The following is a 23,423-nucleotide window of genomic DNA, read 5'->3' as shown; positions in this document are numbered from 1 at the left end:
AAAAAGTAGATTTCAGATTTTAATTAATTGGAAAAGATAGTGTTAAGAGGAAAAAGTCTTTATAAAACATTTATTTGTTTAAAACTTTGCTTCTGAGAACAAAACAAAAACCATCCAAAGCCTGTTAATAGCTCTGAACTTAGTTTGCTCTAAAACAGCAATACTAGTTTATATGCAGTCTTTCTCCTTGAGGTTCTTCCCGTTACTGAATGCCGAGCCCAATTATTTCTTTCAAAACAGTATCAAAAAATACAAGTTTGTTAGCATGAGTGATTCTTATAATAGATAGGGTTGTTTCAATCCATCGCAAAAGTATCTCCCTGTAGGAGAAACACGATGTGGATTCAAGTGTCAAACCAATTGAGCCACTAATATAATTTGAGAGGCAAGGCTTATAGGGAGAGGATTCTTTTTATAAGAACAACTGACTCAGATGGAAAATGTGATGAGCTCTCAGGCATGCTAACCTCTATCCTGGAGATGCAGAAAACATGGAAGCTGAGCACAGGTTATAATTGTTACTCTAGATGTTATGTGTTAATGCTAAGCAGTTTAAATATTAGGCAAGGAAGAGTAGTTGACATCTGTGAAGTGGAGGGCTGTTAGCAAGAGGTGAAGCGTAAGGAAAATTGTCACACACCATAAAGCCTACGTGACTGTTTTACCTGTGAGTTTCAGGATCAACCTAGAAATTCTAGTTTTTGAACTCTAGGTTTTGGATATATTTTGTTTGTATTCCTTGAGTATTAAGACAAGAGTTTTAACTATGCTTTGTGTGTGTGTGTAGGTGTGTGCATATAAATATATATATATATATAATATATATATGTATTTGTCTGTGCATTTTTCTATCCTTTTTATTATCTATATGAGTTAATTAGCACAGCAAATATTTATTTATTTGTTTGTTTTAAAAATTTAAACTAGTTTCCACAGCTTTTAATATGGCAGATTATGCATTTTATGTTCTTGGATGGCATTCCTGAATACATTTTTTGATAGGTAAGATCTGTAGATTTTTACTCTTCTTTTTAGGTGGTGTGGGGTTATTCATTATGGTTTTCATGTTTGTCATGAGTTTTTTTATACTTGTTTAATAAGACCAGGCTTTGCAAGACCAACATCACAGTCAGAAATGGCAAAATAAAGAGAATTTCCTGCAGTAGCTCTTTGTAGATATGCATTTTGCTTTTTGCATTTTCCTTTCCATCAATGGAAAATTTAGAACTTTACTGGATGTTCAGTATTAATGTACCATGATTCTTACATCCCTTAAGATTTTATTATTTGTTACAAACATATTTAACTGTGTATAGTTAATGATCTGAAGGCAGCTGAAAACTATTCATTTGAAATAATAAACTTCAAGGTTAATGATATATAAGCAACTAATTAAGTTCACTAAGTATACTACCGTAGTGTTGATAGAGACATGACTTCTAGTTATTCTGAGCTGGAACATGAAATACTACAAAGTAGGTACTTCAGAGAGGATGAGAAATGATATTTTCAAGAATGGGTAGCAGAAGGATGTCCATCTTCTAGGTGTGTAGATAAACATTTTCCAAATTATATTTTATGTGTTTTAAAAATTGTTATTGCCAGTAGTAAAATTGGTTCTTAAGTCATGTTTTGCATTTAATAAAACCCAACACAAGTAAAAAGAAGGAAAACTTAACAGAAACGGTCTGCAGCCTGACTTTTCTTATGGCAATGGTTAAGACTTGAATATTCATTTGACTCTTGGCGATTTTTTATGGTACTTGAAAGTTGTATTCTCAGCAGACTGTAAATTCTTCTTTTCATTGGTCCCACAGTTATCATCAAGGGAGAGACCAATTTAATTTCTGGATCAGTTTTAGTGGCTTTCATTTGTTGGAATAAGTATTGCCTTCCTGCAATTTTAATGCTGTTGCTTTTGGAGGAATCATTAGTATGTTAAAGACCCTCTGGTTGCAGTTGTTGTCTCTAAAGTTCTATCATCCTGTTCAGTTAGAATCTAAATGCCATTTAATGCTAGAGGGAAAAAATAATTATAACCAGCAAAGGAAGGGAGTTCATCTGATCTTATATATATATACACCTATATATATATATGTCTTATAAATCAGTAAAGGTCAGTAAAGAAGAGGGTGGCTCTTCCATCAGTTTTCGTAAACCTAAATGCCCATGGTTTGAGGCATTGACCCTTCAGTTTGTGGGTCAGCAGTGGTGATAATGTGGTGTCATCATAGCATGCAGTCCCATAGGTGACTTTATGCTGCCTGTTCTAGATCTGAAGATTTCTTGGATTTTGTGCTTAGAAAATAGACTTTTTTTTTCCAGACATATAGGCAGACTAATGTATTCTGTCTCTTGTGCAACCAGATCAGCTATTTGATGATAGAGAAGATAAAGAGCCACCGTGTCACTGTCCACTGCATATTTACAGTTTTAGAGTGGAATTTTAGACAACCCAAAATGCCAGTTAGTATAACTTCCATCCTAGCTAGCCATTCATGGGTGTTGATTTTAAAAATTCATGACCGAGTGCCTTGCTTAACTCCCAAATAAGATACAACTCTGCCACATGCCTTTTGCTTACTTAGACACAGTTTCCTGTTCAGTAACACTATTCATCCGTAAGTTTGCTTGATGCACCGTATCAAATATCATTTTCTGTATGGTTTGTTGGAGGAGGCTGTTCAAGGGAGCATGTCTTAAGATAAATGTTCTTTTGTACAGGCACTGCAAGCTCCACCACAAATTTCAGTTGTTGACATCTTTTTAACTCAGATTTCTGGGCTACTTAGAGTCTATTAGTTCTTTAAAACCCTTGATAAGAAAAAGCAGGATGAAGTTTAAATTGTCATACCTCAGAAACTGATATATGATCATGTTTTCTTTCTCTGCATCGATACAAAAATCCATAGTAAGTTCATTTTACATACAAGAAACTAAGATTTCAGAAGCTTCAAAAGTATGTATTTCTCATGTATATTTGCATGTAAAATATTGATAAGAGGAATGGTATGATGTCAAAGTTATTAGGCGGAAATACTAATTCCGCAGCTAACATGGTGCTGCTTTGATTTACCTTGTCTGGCTTGGTCTTAGTCTGTGTTGGCTGGGCACAATGTCTCCCTGTTGCTTTAATTCTGTGCGTGAGGAAATTGGGGGAACCCCAGTCTTGTGATCAGGTTGTAGAGAGTGCTTTTGGCATGATAAAGTACAGAATGGGGGACAGATTGCATTTTCTTGTCAAATGCAATTGAAGTGCCTGGGCAGCAAAACTATTAATCTATAAAACTGCACACTATTTTGTGTTTGAATGAGTACTCTTTGACTTTATTTATATGGTGTATTTTTGTAACCTGTTTCTCTTGGCTCATTTAATTATTCTTGTTATATTTATGAAGTAGGAAAAAAAGATGGGTTGCATCTCCAAAAACCTTCCCTCTGTCTTCCCACTTTTTCTTTTTACTTTTTTTTTTTTTTTTTTTTGTCTCTGCAGTAGTAAATTCAAACATTTAAACTTGTCCTGACAGGCATCAGAGCTATGGAGAATTGGCACTGAGTCATGTGGTTAGGGTGCAATCAGGAACCCTGATTTTTCCCTTTTGTTTTTGACACTTTGTAAAGAGACTGACACAAGGCTTCATCAAAGCCTTGTGCTGTGTTAGGGGAACAGTACACTAAACACACAGAAGTTTATGGAAAGATATCTCTGATTCATGAACATTTGAAGAAATTTTGAGGACTCTTTTGTTGATTCAGTAGTAGTGTTATTGCTGTAAACTTTTTTAGTGACAGCTGACTGTCAGACATGAGAGGGTATAATGTTATTGAATATTTAGAACAGGTTTCTAGGAATGTATTTGAATTGGGAGCAGAGGGTATTTAAAGTTTCTAGTTTCTAGTGATACTCCTTCTGTGGTCCAGTCAAAATGGTTTCCCAGTTAAGTTCACGTATTTGTATCAGTCAATTGTCAGAATCTGAAAATTAAGACGGGAAACCAAAATTCTGGGGCAGTGTATCAATATTAAAGAGTATAACACTGTCTGTAGTTTTTCTTCATAATTTTCTTTCATATCCTTTTTTTCCTCTGTGCTCAGGTGGAGCAGATTATTGTCTGAAAGAGGTCTTTTTTTTTTTTTAATAAGAGGATAATTATCTGCAATAAGTTTGACTTGGATTTTTAATGTGTAAATATGTGTAAACAAAATGTGTAGGAAGTGCACATTTTCTGTGAATTAGTGTAAAAGCTTATGAACTTTTCTATTCAATCTGCTTCCAGCTGCAAACCTGTTTCTGTATTTCAATGTCAGTTCATTGCCCATTGTCGCTCAAAGGTTGTTTGATGCCTAATTGAGGACTATAAATGTTATATAGTAGTTATTAAAAAATGAAATAGAAAGGTCACATAGTCCTGAGCCTTAGAATAAAGCCCTTACATATGTGCTTAACATGAAATGAATGAGATTCCTTCTTTTCACTCTGTGGGGAAGGCTTTCTTTACACGATTTTTTTTTTTTTGATGATGAATCTATTTAAGCTTCTTTGTATTACTCCCTATTTTAGTGGAAATATATCATCTCTTTTTTTTTTCCTCCTCTCAGCAGACTGCAAAGTTGAATCCGATTCTATACTCATAAATCTAGTTGCATATGAAATTTAGAGCTTCCTAACTATTATGTTCACCTGAAGGTGAAGGTGACATAATAATGTTATAATAATTGAAGAAGCACAATAGCAAGCAGAGGAGTTAGCATGAAGTGCCCTCTAAATGGAGATCATTTGATGGTTAGGACTTGTTTGAAGGGTTGAAGAGTTTACAGGAGTTGGAGACCAGACTACTGAAAATTGCCAGTTTCACAAAGAAGCCTATTATTTTTCAGAGAGCAAGAATGTGGGAGAAAATAATGTGTTCAGGAAACTGGTCTGCCACACTGGTATATTACATCAGGCATATTTTATTTAAGGATACTTTTTGGTCTTAGTTTGATTTCTTAACTGCGACTAACTCTTAGATGATAAGAAAGCTTGATTTTCAGTGGGGGATAAAACTAAAGCCTTTCTCAATTAATTAGTTAATTCTGAAACAATCTGGAATAATCTTTGCTGGACACTCAGGTGGAGACACTGAAATCAATAGTTATCAAAGTAGATTTCCTCATGTATATGAGGAAAGGAAAGATATATACAGCTACATCTAATAATATGGCTAAGTTGGAGTCTGATATTCCTCATTCCATGCCTATGTAGATGCGTTTTAGAGAGTTAACACTTAAGGTTCAAATGCTAATGCTGAACACGCATCAAAATCTCCCTGCAGAGAATCTCTCAGATGCAAGAGTGGAGTTCTTGACATGTCCCCACCAAAGGTTGGGAAGGCACCATGATCTAGCTATTCTTAACTTGATGCTTCTGTTCCATGCAGGAGAGAAATGTATCGACTTTTTTGTTGTTATAACATTAGTAATATTAGGGGCTATTAGCTGGCAAATAAATAGGAGGGACTTCAGAGAAGAAAAGCAGGGAGGAGAGGGTGGATTTTGTTGTGGATAAATACAAAAATATGTATAAAGAGGAAAAATAAGAACAAGTCTGGTGCAAGAAGGGAAACTTTCTATACACATTTTGAAGAATGTAAACTCTATGGATGGGGAAGACTTTAGTCGGGAATTACTGAGAGTAAAGCAACATAAATGTCAAGAAAATTTTTCAAGTCATGATGAATTTTCTAATCATTCTTCTGCCAATGTAGCTGAAGTCTTCTCTCTTGGGCATTGAGAGAGCAGGCAGAAAAAGGAACAAGTAGAAGCAATGGATCTTTGGCCAGATGGAAGTGATGACTTTGGATATTTCTCACCTCTAATTTCTTACAGCATCACCAAAGATGAAATCCTTCCCTGTAGATGGATTCTGACTTGTAGGAAAAAAAAATGAGCTTGATTTTTCATGTTAAGTTTCTGTGCCTTTGTTGTGTTTATATGTGTGTGTGTGTAACACAACATATACAGTTTTTTGGTGATGTTTTTATTTTTAGTGAGGCAACTCACTTGCATTGACTTGCTTCATGTAAAATCCTAGTGGAAATATCTCACAAGTCAGTTGGTATTTGTATCATTTGTGCTTCCCCCTCAATCCCTTTCCTTGTCTGTAAGGAGATGTATGTGTATATAGTGTCATACTATGACAGCAGTGTTATACGATGGCAAAAATCACAGAGCATAGCTCTACTGGAATTTAACCTATTTAATAGGTTAATATTGTAATTTAATAAAAATATTGTATTTAATAAAATAGGTATTACACGCAGTTCATAACTGCAGTTATGTAGCTGTAGTTAACTGCTGATGTTTACCTTCCCAGCAGTGAAGACAGCCAAATTTCATTAATGAAAATGTATTACATTCTAAATATTTAACTCTAACAGCTGTCCTGAATTCTCACTGAGCATCTCAAGTAGTTTTTGTTTAATCTTTGGTATGAATAAGCATATATGCTTATACTTAGCATTTCTGCCAAGTTCAATAATGTCTTATTGCATAACTTCTGATCTGTTGTCCTCTCATTATTTCTCTGTTTCAGAGTTAAATATCCAGGTAATCATTCTCTTTTGTTTAAAGTGACTTTCTGAAGTATACATACACCTCTTGCTTTTGTACCTTGCCAGTGCTACTAAAAATATTCCAAGTTGTTTGTTAGCCCTGCTAAGTAGCCTATTGTCTGTATTGTCATTCCCTTACTAAATGCAATTATTAATTGAAAGCTTTTTACTCATCAATAATATATTATTGTGGACTTGATTTTATGTACATGATTTTATATCCAGTTATGTCTTTATATTTCATAATCTCTATAAAAATAAGTTATCTGCCAATTTGCATGGTCAGCTGAGCATTTCATTGCAGTTCTGTAGGTGAGCATAGGTCATGTGTTTGCCTGAATTCACCTGGGATTTCTGTACACTCACACTTGCATGTGCACTTGAGTGTGGGTTGTCTTTGGATGTCTTTTTTTTTGTCTTTAAAATTCCATGTTTTAACATTTATTTTGATAAGGTGTGCTTCTATCTCATGGCAAATGAGTTTTCATACTCTGTAGTAAATTTTAAGAAAAATCTCTGTTACTGTTTCTATTTACTTCACATCTAATAATGTTTATGAAAAACATGTGAAACATGGGATGTTTTGGTATGCAAAAGGCCATTTGACTGTAATCCTCTGAGTACTTTTTTCATAGACCTGTTTTTTTAATTTATAATTTATAAATTTTATAATTTATTTTTATAATATATATATTAATTTATAACTTTAATTTATATTTATATTTTTTAATTTATATATAAATAAAGTTTAGAAAAGCCTGAACAAACCATATTGTGAGCCATTCTTCAGTGTGTGGCTTTATAAAAGCCCTGCCTGGTGTTTCAAAGTAAGTTTCAAAATTTGTAATTTTATATGATGTTCTCTTAAACAGTATGCTACCTGAGTTTTTATTAGACTTCTATACTTCGAAAACTTTTGTTTGGAACACTATAATTTCTATAATTTCTATTATTCATGTTAATGTGGCCTCTTTTATTTTAATACAGTCGTGGAATTTATATTACATACATCTTATTGCTATATATTATTTATAATGCTTAGGCAATTTTAAAATAAATCTGAGAAGAATATCTATGATATAAGTGTTGCCGTATAATATAGGCATATATAGATGGAGATTATTAAAAAAAAAAAAAAAAAAAAACCTCCTCCACCCCCCCTTTTTAAAACATAATATGCTTTTCCAAAAAAAAAGGACTTTCTTTTCTTCATTTTCCAAGCATATAAATTTGATGCATAGTTTACTTTGGCGGTGATTTTTAATTTTCTTGGAGCAAGGAGATGGCTGCAAAAGAAATGAGGTTGTGCACATTCATGGGCTGGAGTCTGTGAGGAAGTTTGAGAAACAAGGAGAGGGGAAGTAGTTTGCAAAACGCTGAACAGATGCTTTGGCTCGGTGACAAATGGTTTATGAATGCTGTCTGGAGCATTTCATGAAATGGTGTAGGACTAACGTGTAGATAGATACATGCAAATTTACTCTTAAGTATTTTTAATTCTGAAAAATCAGATTGAAAGAGTAGTATTAAGCATGTTGATATGCTGAAAAATGTGTGTTGTTGGAGCTTCCAAAGGCTATGGCAGATTATTATGGTAAAGGGTAGATAGGAGGAGGATGTCAAAGTATTTCTGGTTCATTTTTTGTTGTTTGATTTGTGATTTTTTTTTCTCCTTGTAGTTTTATCTCAGAATGAACTGAAAGAAGGAAAAATTCAATAATTCTGCCAGTTTTAATTCTTCTATTCTACTACTTCCCTCCTGACCTGCCCCCCTCCAGAATAAGTTGTAAGGCTTATCTGCTTCCCAGGCTTAGCTTGAAAAAAGTCATGATATTTTGCTTGGGGAATTGTTGTTGTTGTTGCTTTTTGTCTTTTTTTTTTTTTTAGTCTTTTTTTAAAACCACTTGCAAGGAAAATGTAACAAAGACTAAGGGGAAGTGTAGATGGCTAAAGTGCTCTTGTTGTGGAGATCCATCTTTGAAACTTTCCCCTGAGCCTCTTCTAACCCTCATGTAGAAAAATTGATATATGGCTTCTCCCACCCTAAATGTGGAATATTTATTGACAAATTATGAAAATGTTATTTTGTATTGTGCTAATCATGAATAGCCAGGTGCTTCTGATGCATATTACAAACAAGGTTTAAATAAGTTTATTCTAGAAGCAAGGGGCATAATAGCTGCAGAGTTGTGGACATGGTTTAGGGATGTTTTTTCTAACAGCTGGCGTGTAATTATCTAAAAATCAATTGTTTTTTAGGCTATAATCATGAAAGGCTCCTAATAGCAGAAAACCTAAGTAGAATAATACAGTTCTTTAGTGTCTTTGTAAATGAATATTAATGATGAAGAGATGGTGATTAGCATCGTGTATAGTGCCAGATTCTCTATTTAAAAAAAAAATCTCTTTGGTTATCTAAATATTAACTAGGTGTTTATGCAGTAGAGTTGTTTTGTTTAAACCTTTTATTTTAAGATTAATAGGAAGAAAAGATGTCAATGCCGTACTTGTATAAAAACTGATTTCAATCTGTACTGTTACCCCATTCCCTTCTGTTAGAAGCACAGCATTGCTTTTTTTACAGTTTTGTAGCACAGCATTGCATTCTCGGCCAGTAAGGTGATGACATAGATGACTTATAAATGAACAAACAAACCTATGTTTTTATTTATTTATGCAAAATACTGGAATGTTCATCTTTTTTGAACAACAACTTGGCAATAATTTTGGCTGCCAGTACCTCAAATCTATTTTTGAAATGGTTAGTATGACTGTTTAGGACATATTAGAACACAAGATTTCCTTGTTGCTTAGAAATTAAAAGATGAAACATCATGTGTATACAAGTAATACATCATACAAAGTCACATGTCAAAGAAGAAATTCCGTCTGCACATCAGTAATATGCTTATTCATGCACATATTCTCCTGGCTTTTTTATCTTCTATACACTTGCAAAATAAATTTACAAGATTAGGCACCTCCAAGAATAGATACCTCTGTTATCCCCTCCTCTTCTCTCAAATACACTCGCAAATGGAGCAGCAAACCCAACTTTCCAGGACTTCCAATGTGGCTCGCAGCAAGTTCTTTGCTTCTTTGCTTATGCAAGCTTGTATTGCTTGCATAACACAGTTCAAGTCTGCTTCTTGTTTTGGATAAGGTTGAGCAAGGTCTTGTAAAACACTGCTGAAAAATATGGATCTTATTATTCGTTATTAGTCATTTAGAGAACGCTGTTGAAGCCTGATAGGAAAATTTTGGCCTCAGTGTCCTCAGAAAAGAGTGGTAAAGCATTGGAACAGGCTGCCCAGGCTAATGGTGGAGTCACCATCCCTGGCAGTGTTCAAGTAACATGTAGATGAGTCACTTAAGGATATGGATTAGCCAGCATCATGGTGATGGTTTTACAGTTGGATTTTGATGATCTTGAAGCTCTTTTCCAACCGTAATGGTTCTGTGATTCTATGATTTCATGCTCTTGCCGTTACATTTACTTACTCACTCTGTTATCTTATTCCCAATTAATCTGATGCGAAGATGGGAGCCAGAAATGTTTGTAGGTAGAAGCAGAAAGGACTTCAGAGATATGTGATGTGGCTATATGGCTATTTTGTATCTATCATCTCCTGTAATATCTATTCAGTGGCATTGTGGGCATTTTAGTCTGCTGCATTTCTCGCTCTTCTGTATATTCCTTTTATTATTATTATTATTATTTATTATTATTCTTTTGAGAGTTTGGACTACAAAGTTCATCAAACCCATGTATTCTATCCTTTTTCAGAAAGAACAGCCTATTGCCTGGCATTTATCTGGGTCCTTACTACTACTTTGCTTTTTTCCCTCTCCTCTCCTGTAGGATCATACATGATTGTGATTTCCTCAGACCATGACCCCGGAGAAAAGACTCGACTCCAGCTTCCTACAATGAAGGAAAATGATACTCACTGCATCGATTTCAGCTACCTTTTATATAGCAAGAGTGGGACAAACCCGGGAACACTCAACATTCTCGTCCGAGTGAACAAAGGGCCGCTGGCTAATCCCATCTGGAACGTCACTGGCTCCACTGGCAAAGACTGGCTTCGAGCAGAGCTGGCTGTCAGCACTTTCTGGCCAAATGAGTATCAGGTATGCCTGCCATAATTGTCACCTTTTTCTAAGGTCAACAGCTAGGTCCTATACGCTTCTTTGCATTCATGTTGGTCTCTTCTTTCAGAATACTTTTCTGATGCACTTAAATTACTCTGTTTGGAGATGGGCATTTTTAAAATGGAGAAATTGTTCAAAGATATCTGTTATCATATAATAGAAAAAAATGATCAAGAAAAGTGCGTAAATAAAAAAAAATGACAAGGTTAAAATGCAGGAGGATCAAAACTGATAAACCTCAAGAAATAAATTGCCTCCACAGCTGTAATTTGTAGCTGTCTTCCTTCCTCTTTGGGACATGCCTGCATTACTCTATCTAATTGCATGACTGTAAACTCCGTTTTTTCCACATGACATTTGCTTCATTTGCTGTGCAAGAGGAATGGTGCTCACCTAATGAGCAGCTGCTCAGGATGTGCTTTTTTTTTTTTTTTTTTCCTCTTTGTTCACCATGGGACAAAACCACCTGCAGCACAGGGCTGTTGTTTAGTGAGCAAAATCGTCTTGTTATTACTAGATGTTGTTATTTGATTTGTTTGATTAACCTGAGAAGCTACCTGCAGCTGTTTCACTCAGTGGGTACTTGATGTGAAGGAGGAATCTCGTATCCAGGCATTTCTGTCCTGGCGTGCAAGGAGAGGAAGAGTTGTATTAGGTGAGTTGGCATAAGCTCTCTAGTAAATCATGAGGTGTTATCTTATAATTGTATAGAGTGCTTATGGGTCCATGTCTAAGCATGATTCAGGTCATTAGTACTCCTGCAAACACCTTGGATGTCTGCACTGATTTTCAAATGAAGCAAAATGTCCCCTTTCTTAATGGTTTTCTCGAATGGGGTATTGGAGGAATGTTTCTTCACAATTGACTGACATCAAAATAATCTCTATGAAAAATGAACATGAGTGCAATTGCTGGCAATCTTAATGGTACGAGAAACATGGTAGGTTTTAGCATTTAAAACTTTCTGTTTGATTTTTATTCCCGTTTTACAATATTTTTTTGTGTCTAAAGGAACTTACATCTCCCGTGACATGAAACTATGTAAAATTTGATTTAAAGATCTGAAACTTGACTTCAGGAATCTTCCTTCTGAGGAGATGTTTTATTAACCCTTTTCCATTACTAGGAAGTGTGCTAAATAAGAAAAAAAATCTCATGCCTTTTACAGCAGTCTAGTAGTAATCACGTGTAGCTGTATGATGTGCAGTAAATCAGGTGTCTGCTGGCAGATGGCCAGGCTTGACAATAAGATTGGTGGCTGGGGCCTTATCTTAGCAACGTGTCCATTTTTCACTTGCGTTATAGACTTGGCATTATCTCTCTACAGACTGTGCTTAACACGTTCTTTTCCGTGTTCAGTCAGCAGTGGAATGTTAAAATCACGTGTAATGCAGTTTACTTTAAAATTAAGAATAAATCTGGAGTATGACTAGATTCCTGTTGGTGTGAGCTGCTGCGATTTATGTACTGCTTGTATAAACAGGAGAGAAAATAGGCATTCATTTTTCCTAGAGGTGTATCCTGCATTTCTGAGCTTCAGCTTTGTCACGTGTTGATCTACCTCTTGGTAGTGTTGAAGGAAAACATGCAACTGATTTTTAAAGCAAGGTAAAAGATATTCTTGTACTAAAACTAAAAAGCAATGCCAGATGCGAGCAAGGACATTTTTGCTAGAGCTCATGGAGGAGCAGAACTACATATGTCTTGTTAATCAGGTCATCTTCAACACAATGTCCTTTGTTTTGAAGTGAGGGAAGAGACTGTAAGGGGATGGCTGACAAGGGCTGTGTTTTAAGGAAGCGAATGGCGAATTGAAGGTTAGCAGGATGGTTGTGTTAATAACCTTAATATGGACTGCACCAGGTTAATTAGCTCCTAGAAAGCATTTCTGTGCTCTGCTGGGATGGTCCAGGTTTATTGCTTCCTGCTCTAAGCTAGATCCGTATTTTTGCAGGTCACTCTGTCCATAAAGACACAGCTTAGGCATTGCTGGACAGAGTGAACATATCTTCTTACTTATGGGAAGATTTTTAAAATGATCCACTTGCTTGCTTGTCTTTATGTTCTCTTGAGCTATCTTTCCTGGTAAAATATAGCCATGTTTATTATGACAGCTTTAGTGGATCAACCTGAACTTTCATTAACTCTGTACCCTGCGAGTGACAGTAGACAGCAGTGGAAGCTTATGGAAGAGTTCATGAACAGGCCAAATTCACAGCGATGCTTACCCAGAACGCACTTCCTGGCCAGAGCCAATATGTGGTCAAGAAATTTGAGCTTCAGAGCTTAGGGCAGGGCCTCCGAATCCTTCACTAGGGTTTAGCCCCCTTGCTTTTTTGCACAGGAATATAAGCTTTGGGTAGCTGCAGTGTGTGTGAGGTGAAATCCTACATGTTCCTTGCACATTTGGGCTGTTCCCTTGGGTTGCTCAGCATGGGGCTGGTAACTCTTCTGCTCTCCTGTTTTGCACTCGGGCAGCTTCTGCAGCCTGGTGCTGATACGATCTGCTTGCCCTATCCTGCTAACAGGGCATCTGCTTCTCTTATCTGTTTGCTTAACATGTGGGTGAACTGTCCAGGAAAAGAGTTAGAGAATCCCTTGGGACTGAAGACATGATTTGATTTTGATCCTTGTTAGTTCTGGGATCTTATTTTCTTGTTCTATTGGAAATATGCCACCTCTAACCTGCCCAAAGTCTATTTTAAAGGAAAAATATTTGGGGACTTTTTAGTGTTTAAACTTTGTGGAGGAGTTTTGTCTCTCTTTCTATGTTCCATTGCTACTGTCACTAACTAGTTTATTTTAGTCAAGATGTTTATTCCTTTCTGGATTCATTGTTTTGTCTAACACTTCATTTGCCCAAGTCCTTTCCTGCTTTTTACAGTAGAAATTGCCCAACTGCAGAGGAATGTCCTTCTGCTTCTCTCATATTTCCCAGTGCGGGGTTCTCTTCCCTTCCCTTTTCTATTTTTTATTTTTAATTGGAGACTATTTTCCAGAAGTCCCTTTTCATCCTTTGTTATGTATCTGTGTGTGGTTTTTTGTTTTGTTTTGTTTTCCTTTTTCCCTGAGCAAATTCATTTGCTCCAGAGGGTCACATAGTTCTGAAATCCTTCCTAAATCTCTATCTATGAAGTCCACTTTCCAATGTGAGCCGTGGACTTTGGGGTTTTAGTTATATATTACATCTTCTGGTTTGAATAACCTTTGGTCAGAAATTGGTAAAGAAAACTCTGAACGTAGAGCAACAAATATCAAACTTCTTAAAAAATGAATTAGTTGTTTTATTTATGCAGCTTTAAAATGTAATTATGCAAGAATGCTGCTCTATAACTTCGTTAAGAGACTGGCTAAGATAAACGTTTGATAGGAGTGATGCACTTGGAAGTGTAGCCTACTAACAAACTAAAAATATGAAAATGCTCTAAGTATAGAAGTTCTTTAATCAGGTCAGGAAGGCTAATGATGCATTAATAAAGTGCAGGAAAACTCTGGAAAGCTAAGTGACCTCATTGCTGAATTGTGAATCCTGATTTGGGTAATGAATCTGTACTTTATTTTAATATGGATAATTTATAGGGATTATGAAAGTTTAAATCACTTAGAGATCTTGGAGAGTTATTTTCCTTTATGATCTTATATAGTATTGAAACTATAATAGGTTTATAACAGGAGGTTGGAAAATTGATTGAAAATTCACTAATGGTATTTATACTTGGGCCAAATGCCAGATAAGGGAAAAAACAGATTTCCTGTGAAACAGGAAAACTGATGGCCTTTTTGGGTGTAGTAGAATCAGATCACTTAGTTTATTCCATACTCAAAATCAAAGGATTTTATTGAAAATACTAATATTGAGATACAGAAAGTGACTTAATATATAACCAAAAGATACTGCATGAATAAAACATGTAAATACTGTATTTTTTTGACTTAATGGATAAGAATTGAACATAGAAAGTCTTATACTTGGCATTTTTAAGAAACAGGTAGCCAGGCAATTTAAAGATAGATGTGAGGGAAATGCACAAATAGGCTAAGTTGCTTCGGTTTGCAAAAAGACGCAGGTCGGGAGAATATGGTAAAGGTGTGCAAAAGCCATAGTGGATATGAAGAGGAAAAGTGGGAATTCACTGTTGACATCCTCTTCCAACACAAGAATTTGGGGCTGGAAGATGAGGCTGATGGTGGTCAAACTCAAGAGAACGACAGGCAGTGGCTCATGCACTGTGTTGGTAGACGTGCAAAAGGCCGTGTCAGAAATGACTGTAGTGAGGAGTTTTTAGAAAATATCAGGAAATCAGAAACTAATCAGACAAACATAGGAAGTCTCATTGAGCTGCAAACCATAGCTGGAGATGTGAAGACTACTTTGGGGGATGAACAAGTATTGCATATTCTTGCCCTGTTCCTATCTTTTCAGTTTTTTATGACCACTTTTAAAGAGAGGATATTGGGCTAAGTAGATCTTTGGCCTGAACTACTAAGCTCTTTACACAAAGAACTACTTTGCTCTTTACACAAAGAGCAAAGGCAATTTTTCCACAAGGTGGGGGTGATGGCGCTTGAGGGGTTTATGTGTGTGCGTATATGTGTCTAATTGCTAATAAGAATCTGCATTACCACTTGGCAAGTGGGTGCTTGCTTAATTTGTCTCCCTTTTCCTAGGCAGAATAGATGTCCTTTTTACGCTCTGTAGTTACTTAATCTGATGTTATTCAGTGAAAGCTTTTGTTCTGGTTGTGGAGAAAGAAAAGAAAAGAAAAAAAAAAAGTTTTGCCATGACCAACCTCATGCCCGTTTCTTTTGGCCCTTTCGGCCCTTGTTATTGCCTTTCAATCTAACATGGACTAACAGACTTTCATTAAATGTGGCCTCATCTGCAAATTCTAACTGAAAAATCTACAACAGTCTATCAGCATGACAACGTACCCGCTGTCATCATTCTCTTCATTCTCTTATTTATTCTTGAGATAAAGAATTAGGCTATTTACTTTTGTTTTATAAAGTCCTTCATCCATCATTAGGGTGCTGTGTGTGTTTTTTTTTTTTTTTTTTTCTATGACATGGATTTCTAGATATTACTGAAGATTTGTAGTGTGCCAGCTGAACAGCATTTTAAAATGAATTGGCAAAACCCATGCTGTTATATTGAAGTAAGGCTGACTCAATTAACTGGACTTTTTGAAAAGTAGATTAGATTTTAAAATGGAAATTCTGGAATCATTGTGATGAACACCATCAAATATCTCTATTGACTGAGTTTTGCTCTTGAGAAATCTTTTGGAAAGTTTTCGTGGGGAAGCGAAAGTACTAATCTGAGAGGCAGTCAGATGGAAAATAATCTCTCAGCAGGAATGTCTTAATGAGCACATGTTAGGTAAAGATACAGGCACCGCAGTCAGAGGAAGGGGAAAAGTCGTCTTTGTTGGCATGAGCAAAAAGAATTCCACTTAAGATGATGCATAATATATTGTGTGAGCTTGCACAAGCAGAGCCATAGGTGGGAGGAAAAAAAAAAAAAAAAAAAAAAACAGCAAGGTACTAAGTTTTGAAGTAATTCCACGAATAAGTGTTTTATCTTTTCTCTTGGCTGTGACCTCTCTGCATTAAGTTTAGAGATTGATGTATTCCCTTAAGGATTTTATACATTGTCTCTCTTATAACTTCCAGAAAGCATGTTGTTTAAGCCATGTCAGCACCATGATCAATTATATAAAATACCATGCATTCCATTTGGGGCTTTTATTTGCTTTTCCCCCGTGTTAGAATTGGTGGGGAAGCTGGTTTTGAGACAACCAAGTGGCTTAGCTTGGTCGTGTTTATATAGGCTTTTCACCTTCCACCTTTAGGACGGCAAGAATGACTTTGGGCTCAGGTTACCTCATTCATAAGTTTTGCCTTACATGAATCTGTACCACAATGGATACTTCCATTTTTTAAGTATTCTGACAAGTAGAAGACTAATCAGAGCTGTTGTTTTGATGAATTGTTAGATTTTTTTTCTAACAGAGATTAAAAGAATGGTTTAGTAAAATTGAGAGATTGATCCGTTAAACCTGGTCAGCTTTTATAAGTAAAGCAATGTTAATATTTATTAATCTGAGACAGATACCTTTTGTTCTTAACCAGCAGCTCTTTGTTTGGTAAGTAGTGTGAGGCAGTGAAATGCTTTTTATACAGATGCATCATTTTCTAGTATTCCTCTATTTTATTTTTGGTAATTCCATTGAGAATACTTCTTGGTTCTTAAGAATTTAAGATGATTGTCCATAACTTATTTTCTTCGTAGTTCATCAATGGAATATGAAATGGCTTATGAATCTGTGTTATTTTTTTCCTCTCCTTATGCTGAAGCTTTCATCAGTTAAAAGCATGTTTAACTGTTTTTGCATTTCATCACTACTGTAATAACGCAAAATTGGACCCCTTTAGAATTATAACCAAATATGAACAAAGTTACTTTTTTCAGAAATGCTTTGTAAACTGCTAAGTATTTCCCTGACCATTACTTACTAGATAATGCTTAATCAAAAGACATTTTTTTCTTTATAGAGTTTCTTGCTCCAAAAATGCATTTTGTAATGAACTTTCTTACTGCTTCTCAAAGCTTGTTTGTACTAACAAAGCATCTACTTAGTTAAGTGTTAGGATACACATAAAAGTGTGCAAGCATATCTGTCATGTCTGTCTAGCTTCTTATGAGTTGTTTATCAATTTAGTGAGGACAAAGAAAAATTAAATTCCAGAAGAGTGATTACCAGCAGCATTTTAATAATTTAGTTCTGTTGATCACACAGCTCTTACAGTTTTCAAAGGATTATTAAAAATAAAGTCGGTTTCCCTACAATCTTAACTTAAAACTTAACTCTTCACAAAATAGCACTTATCGAAGTTTACTCCTTTTTATTTTTCCTGTAAATAACTTCTGTGAAGTTGATAAGCATTTCTACTTTGAGTTTTTTTCCACCATTCCTTGCAAAATACGGAATATCTTCACTGCAAGACCAAAATTTAGTAGATGGTTCTACCAGCAATGCAAAATTTGGATATTCAAGCACTATATGAATGAAGGTCTTATATTAATTGTAGTTGTCTTAAAATCCCAGATGGAGAACTGTCTGAGAACTCATGGCGCATTACTTTGAGATAAATATGCTGTGTTTTTTTGCCATTTGATGAAATATGTGGCTTTAACGCTGATATTTTTCCAGAAAACATTCCACTCATAAGCAAGGTGGCATGAAAATTTTATTTTAACCTTGATTACAAAGATTATTAAAAGCCTCTGGCACTCCCTTCCATCTTATATGAAGGGATCTGTCAAGCAGTCAAGTATAAAATACATCAGCTCAAGCAGAGTGCCTGATTCAATGTTTAAAAATTACAAAATTAACTTAAATCATGATGTGTAAATAAGTTTTGGATGGCTCTTTTTGTCAAGGCTTTCCTTTTTTTATGGTTTTTGTCTATACTTGGAGATATCTCCAAGTACTTGTTTCATAAGAAGCTCAAATTTTGTCATCTTTAACAGTGTTTTGTAAGGTCTCGTCCCTTTCTAAGAAAAACTGTGAATGTCATGCTATCAGAGGAGCTGGCAATGAAATACTCTCCCACCATGCTGCTCTTAAAATACAGTTTTATTCACACGAAAAGTGAAATGAATGAAAGAAGGTTATGGCAGAAAACAGTAATATATACTGAAGTAAATGATTAAAGGAAAACAGAATCTGGTATTTCTTTATTTAATTTTACATGTTCTGAAAAGGTTCAGAGTAATAAATTGTGCCCTCCTAGGGATTTCCAGGGTACCGACAAGTGGAAATAAATAAAATAAAAATTATGAAACATAGTGTTGAATCTGTATCAAAAGGCTCATTCAAATCTCTTAAGGTTCAAAAACTGGAACCAAATCAGCCTCCAAATTTATGTGCCTGGGACAGTCGGTGACAGCAAAACTTTGACTTAAAACACTGAACTCATTAATGGTAAGATGTATTGTTAGGTATTTTTTTCTGCAACATATTGTACAACTCTAGGTATCTGGATTTTTTTTCATAATAAGGCCCATGTTGAAAAAAAATATTGAGTTATGAAGCCACAAATCATCAGTCCTTTTTCTGCCCTTCATTATTCAGAGCAAGGTGAAATTCTGCAGAGGAAATTTGTTTTCAGATTATAGCATGGTGTGCACAATGCATTTTGTATTTTTATTTTCAGTGTTTTTTTTTTTTTTTTTCCCCAGTGTTAAATGGTGACCAAGCCCGGGGATGGGAGTAAAGTCCAAAATTTTTTTTTTTCTCCATCCAGAGAAGTATCTAATAGGAATCTCTTGTTGACTGGTCTTATGACCTCTTCACAAGGAAATAAATGCCTCCTATCTTTTTAATTCTCTCTGCCCTGCATGTAATTATGTTCTTCAGTTTGGATTTTGTTTGAGGTGGCACTGACAAACTGAGGTTGTTGCTCTGAAGGAAAAATTATCCAAAATTCAAGCAGAGAGGGGAAAAGAGTGTATAAATTCCTTTTTCACTAGGATCCTGCTGCAATCATTTATTCGAGTTACCTGTATTAAATTTGGGGGAGGGGACAAAGGGTGAGGAGGAGGGAGAAATATATAGTTTTCCAAAAGGTATTATAGAATTGTTTAAAGAGGCCCCCTCTTCACTGGCTCTCCAGCCCGTCTTTGCCCAGCCCAGCAGATAATGCTCTTTGCTCAAAGCCAGGACCTGTTGTATTGCGGCCCTTGTGGGCATGTTATTTTGCTCTGTGAGCAATCAGGCTTCCCAGTCTGTTGTGCATATCCTTCACTGATTCTTTCTTTATTAATATCGTTACGTGCAGCTCTTGGAAGGTTTAAAGATTTACTGTAAAATGTGTTGGGCTGGTTTACTTTGGCAAAGTACCCGGATCAGCTAGGTGAAACTCTGTGCAACCATCAAAGTTAGTCGGCTTTCCTTCCTGGTTTTGTATGGCATCAGGGTCTACTAGACTCTTTTTCATGTGGTCCGTGAGAGTTTTTCCACATGTCTTTCTCTTTTGGGGATGTGGCTCTGCAGCTGGAAACATTTTCTGTTTTAGAGTTTACAAGTGCTCGCTGTGATTTTGTTGATGGATGCACCAGAGTTACTGCTTCTCTGTTTCTCAGCTGGGTCATGATGAGCGGAGACAAAGGCAGCAGCTCTCCCCTTGCATGGAGCTGGGACCATCGCTAATGGTCACCAACTCCAAAGCAGGCTAAATACAGCAGTATTTTCCATTCTGGGGATGGGGTCAGGTTTTGTGGCTCTCTTTGTTAATGCAGAATAGAGGAATTCAAGGTTGTGGCAGTGCCATGCCACTTCTGTGGCTGTTTGCAGTGTGACTGTGGTTGGTTGCCTTTACTAAGGCATAAGTATTGTGCTTATGCAAGGGAGCTTTTGAAATTTTATAACATCAATTTTGAGTTTGAAGTCATCAGCCTTTTGGCAGGGAGAACAAATTTGACAATTATGACAAAATGTAGACAGTGCTGTGCTTGGCAGGCAGGGAATTTGTCTCACAGAATCCGCGCTTTTCAGTAGGTGTCATCTGTTGAAAGGAGAAAATAATTTTTGTCGATTCTCTTTTTCTGAACAACACAAATTATTTTTGTTTTTTATTGTGCTCCACAGAGGTGCAATGAGACTGAAATTTCCGTGCCAGGAGATTATAGCTGTTCCAATATAGCAGATATAAGTCTGTCACCTGAAGATAGTAAATCATTGTTTGTTTGTTTGTTTTCTCCTTATAATGCTAACCTTCTCTCTGCAATTGAGGACTACTGAAAGAGTGAAATTTTGGGGATCTTTGTGTTGGCACAAATTGCGTTATTGAACTCTAAGGTAGAAGGAGAAAGGTGCTGGAACTCAGTGAATGTGCTGGTTTCTGGGGACTCTTCCTATAGCACTGATTTTTGCCATGCAAAATGGTTGTTTCCCACCGCATCCGCAGGTGCGGGTGCAGCCGCGCAGACTGCAGAGCTGGTGCCTGGAAGGGCACTGCAGCATTGCTCCTCCTGTAGCCTGGGGCTGCTCCCTTCCCTCCTCATGGGTTGCATTCCCAGTTTGGTGTTTTGGCTCTTCCTTAGGCAGAACAGAGCTGGGCTTCCCATCTGCACGGCGCTTGGAAAGAGCAAACCCAAGCAGGAGTTTTTCGCTTGTCAGAGAGGGTTTTATGAAGGTACAATGATAGTCAACAATTCTTACACCTCAGCTGAGTTTTTAGATATTTTGTAGTGCATTGAAAATTGTGATAGTTTATCAATGTGTCTTTTTTTTTTTTTTGGTATGGATTAGAATGTCAGGCAGAGTGAAAAGCACTGGAGTTAGATTTGTACATCACCCAATGAATACCTTTCTGTAAGTTATTAGATCTTGACACCAGGTAAATTGTATTTTTGTGCATTTAGAAACATTTATGCAAAATGTGCATTTTGTAACATTTAGAAATCGCAGAAGAAAGTTGGAATTTGTGCGGTTGGCCTATTTCTGTTTTAATCAAAACTGTCAAATGCCAAATCTGGTCATGGACCTGCTTGTGCCATGCATGTATGTGGCTGCATGTATATAGTTTTTGCTTTAAATTTTTTTAAGGGTGAAAGAATAAACCTTCAAGTAGAACATCATTTTTGCTTGTGGACTGGATTGAGGTGTTTAACATCATATATTTTTGAACAATGAAAGGGAACAAAGTTGAACCATAGTTGTCTGTTTTTTCCTTAAGGAACCTTAAAATCAGATGTACTTATCTTTTTGTAGCAGTGAATTTGGTTTGAATTGCATTGCTCAAGTGTTGATTTATTACGAACTTGCCCAAAGCATAACGTGGAATAACTAATATATTTCATAAAGCTGTGTGACTCTTTCAGTTTTGTGTCTATCTCAATTAAGATATCCTAGAGAAATACAACATGGCATGCATTTCTATATATTATTTGTTCACATATGTTAGATAAATATTGTATAGTGCTTTGTTAAGTAGATATTTCATCACAACAAAGAAAGTCAAACTAGACAGTTGCTTTGGCTGCAGCCTTATGAATTTGGTTCAATATATGTGACTGAAGAATTGTCCCAAAACTAGCTTTTTTTTTTCTTTTTGAAATTTGAACAATTTATGCTTTTAGTATTTTTTTTTTCATTTTACAATAGTTTAGACTTTTAGTATTTCTTTCAATGCTGTTGTGTGTGGTAAAGCAATATTGAAAATGTTGCTTGCTTCAAGACCTTGTTGACCTGTGAGATTTCAAGTAGAGAAGTCTGATAAAATACAACTGTTGTGGTGTTTCCCCTTTTGAAGTTAAAGAGCAGTTTATTTTGAGCTTGTGAATTTCTTCTTATTCTCAAACTGGAGAGACAACCTCAGCAGTATATACATTAAGCTTAGAGGTTTCCTCCTGTACAAATCTAAAAATTTTAGTGTAGTACAGGTGCAGATTCTTAATAATAGAGGGTAGACTGGCTATTTTATCTATTAACTATTTTTAAATCTGAAATAATTTTGCTTGAATAAGGCTACTACAGTGTTAAAACCAGCTCTGCTAGTGGTATGTATGCTTAAGACTGCGTTCTATTCTATAGAACTCCTCAGAGTTCCTCTCCTCCTCCTCCTCCTTATTTAACAGACATTATTTGGCCAACAGTCATTTAAAATCTTTTTACCTTCCCAATAATCTTTCCTGATAAATTTGAGGGAAAATACCTTGGGTTGGGCCAGGAATGAGGCAAAGCACAAAGCATTAAAAAGAGATTAATAGGGTGTAGTTTCATAAATACTTCTTGGTGGCTGTGCTAATATAAGCAGTTTCTGCCCTCTTCTCTCTGCTTTTGTTTCATTCCTGTCTTTGTGCTCCCCTCCACCTTGTGCCAGGTAAAGCCCTTGTGGGTTTTTTTAGGTGACCAGCAGTAGGAAACTTACCTGTTTTTTTTAATTTTTACTCTTTCAGCAAGATCCAGCTCCCTGAAATGTTTCACTGTGCAGCCAAGTAAGCGCTGGTGCAATGCCCAAGTAAAGGCCATGGTGCCTAGAAGTTGTCGTAGGTGCTGGCCAAGCCAGGGCTGCTCCCAGTGCCTGCAGCACAGTGATTTGCCCTGCCTCTTCCTCCCCGGGTACACTTGGCTTCTTCCTGCCGTAGGTCCTACCCTCAGCTAACCCAGCAGCAGGAGTGCGAGGTGATCGCGGTCATGAGCTGGTGCTGGTGACGCTCGTTGGGCTCAGAGCCGCGCTTGACGTCGGCCGCAAAGATCTTCTGAGATGCGGTTCAGCATTTAAACACTTGCTGGGAAGCAAGGAGGAAGAGGGGATTACTAGCAGCAATGCTTAGCTGCTGGCATAGTGGCAGCCAGAAGATGAAGGCAGTGAGTATAGGGAAGGCAAAAAGAAAATGATTATTTAGGTGGCAACTTAAGCAGAGATATCAGTAAGAAGGGAGAGAGCTTTCTGGAGGCCAGTTAAATTGCCTCTTACATAGCTGGTCACAACAATAAATAAATGTATGAATATTGCTAAAGCATGATTTAAATATGTTTTGGAAAAGCTGTTAATAATTAGATTTCATAAACTATATATTAAAATAACAATAAAACTGGCTTTCTTAAGTGTCGTCAGTCTGCTTAATGTGTTTGTTTACCTAAAGTATGAATATGGCAATAGATT

General features: G+C 36.2%; 1 protein-coding gene across 1 annotated transcript in view; it reads left to right on the top strand.

Annotated features, from left to right (window-relative positions):
• Nucleotides 1-23,423, top strand: part of LOC148592772 (receptor-type tyrosine-protein phosphatase kappa-like) — a gene marked incomplete at its 3' end in the record, with an annotated part of 189,550 nt that overhangs the window by 112,647 nt on the left and 53,480 nt on the right. The window contains exon 3 of the mRNA XM_088533859.1: nt 10,456-10,727. Coding sequence (XP_088389985.1) covers nt 10,456-10,727 — 272 coding nt within the window. The remainder of the gene's footprint in view (nt 1-10,455; nt 10,728-23,423) is intronic.

This window comes from Tinamus guttatus, unplaced genomic scaffold (assembly GCF_059628265.1).
Source record: "Tinamus guttatus ecotype Peru unplaced genomic scaffold, ASM5962826v1 Tinamus_guttatus_pri_ptg000525l, whole genome shotgun sequence".
Taxonomy (NCBI): Eukaryota; Metazoa; Chordata; class Aves; order Tinamiformes; family Tinamidae; genus Tinamus; species Tinamus guttatus.
Note: the sequence above shows the minus strand (reverse complement) of the source record. Positions and strands in the feature narration are given on the sequence as shown.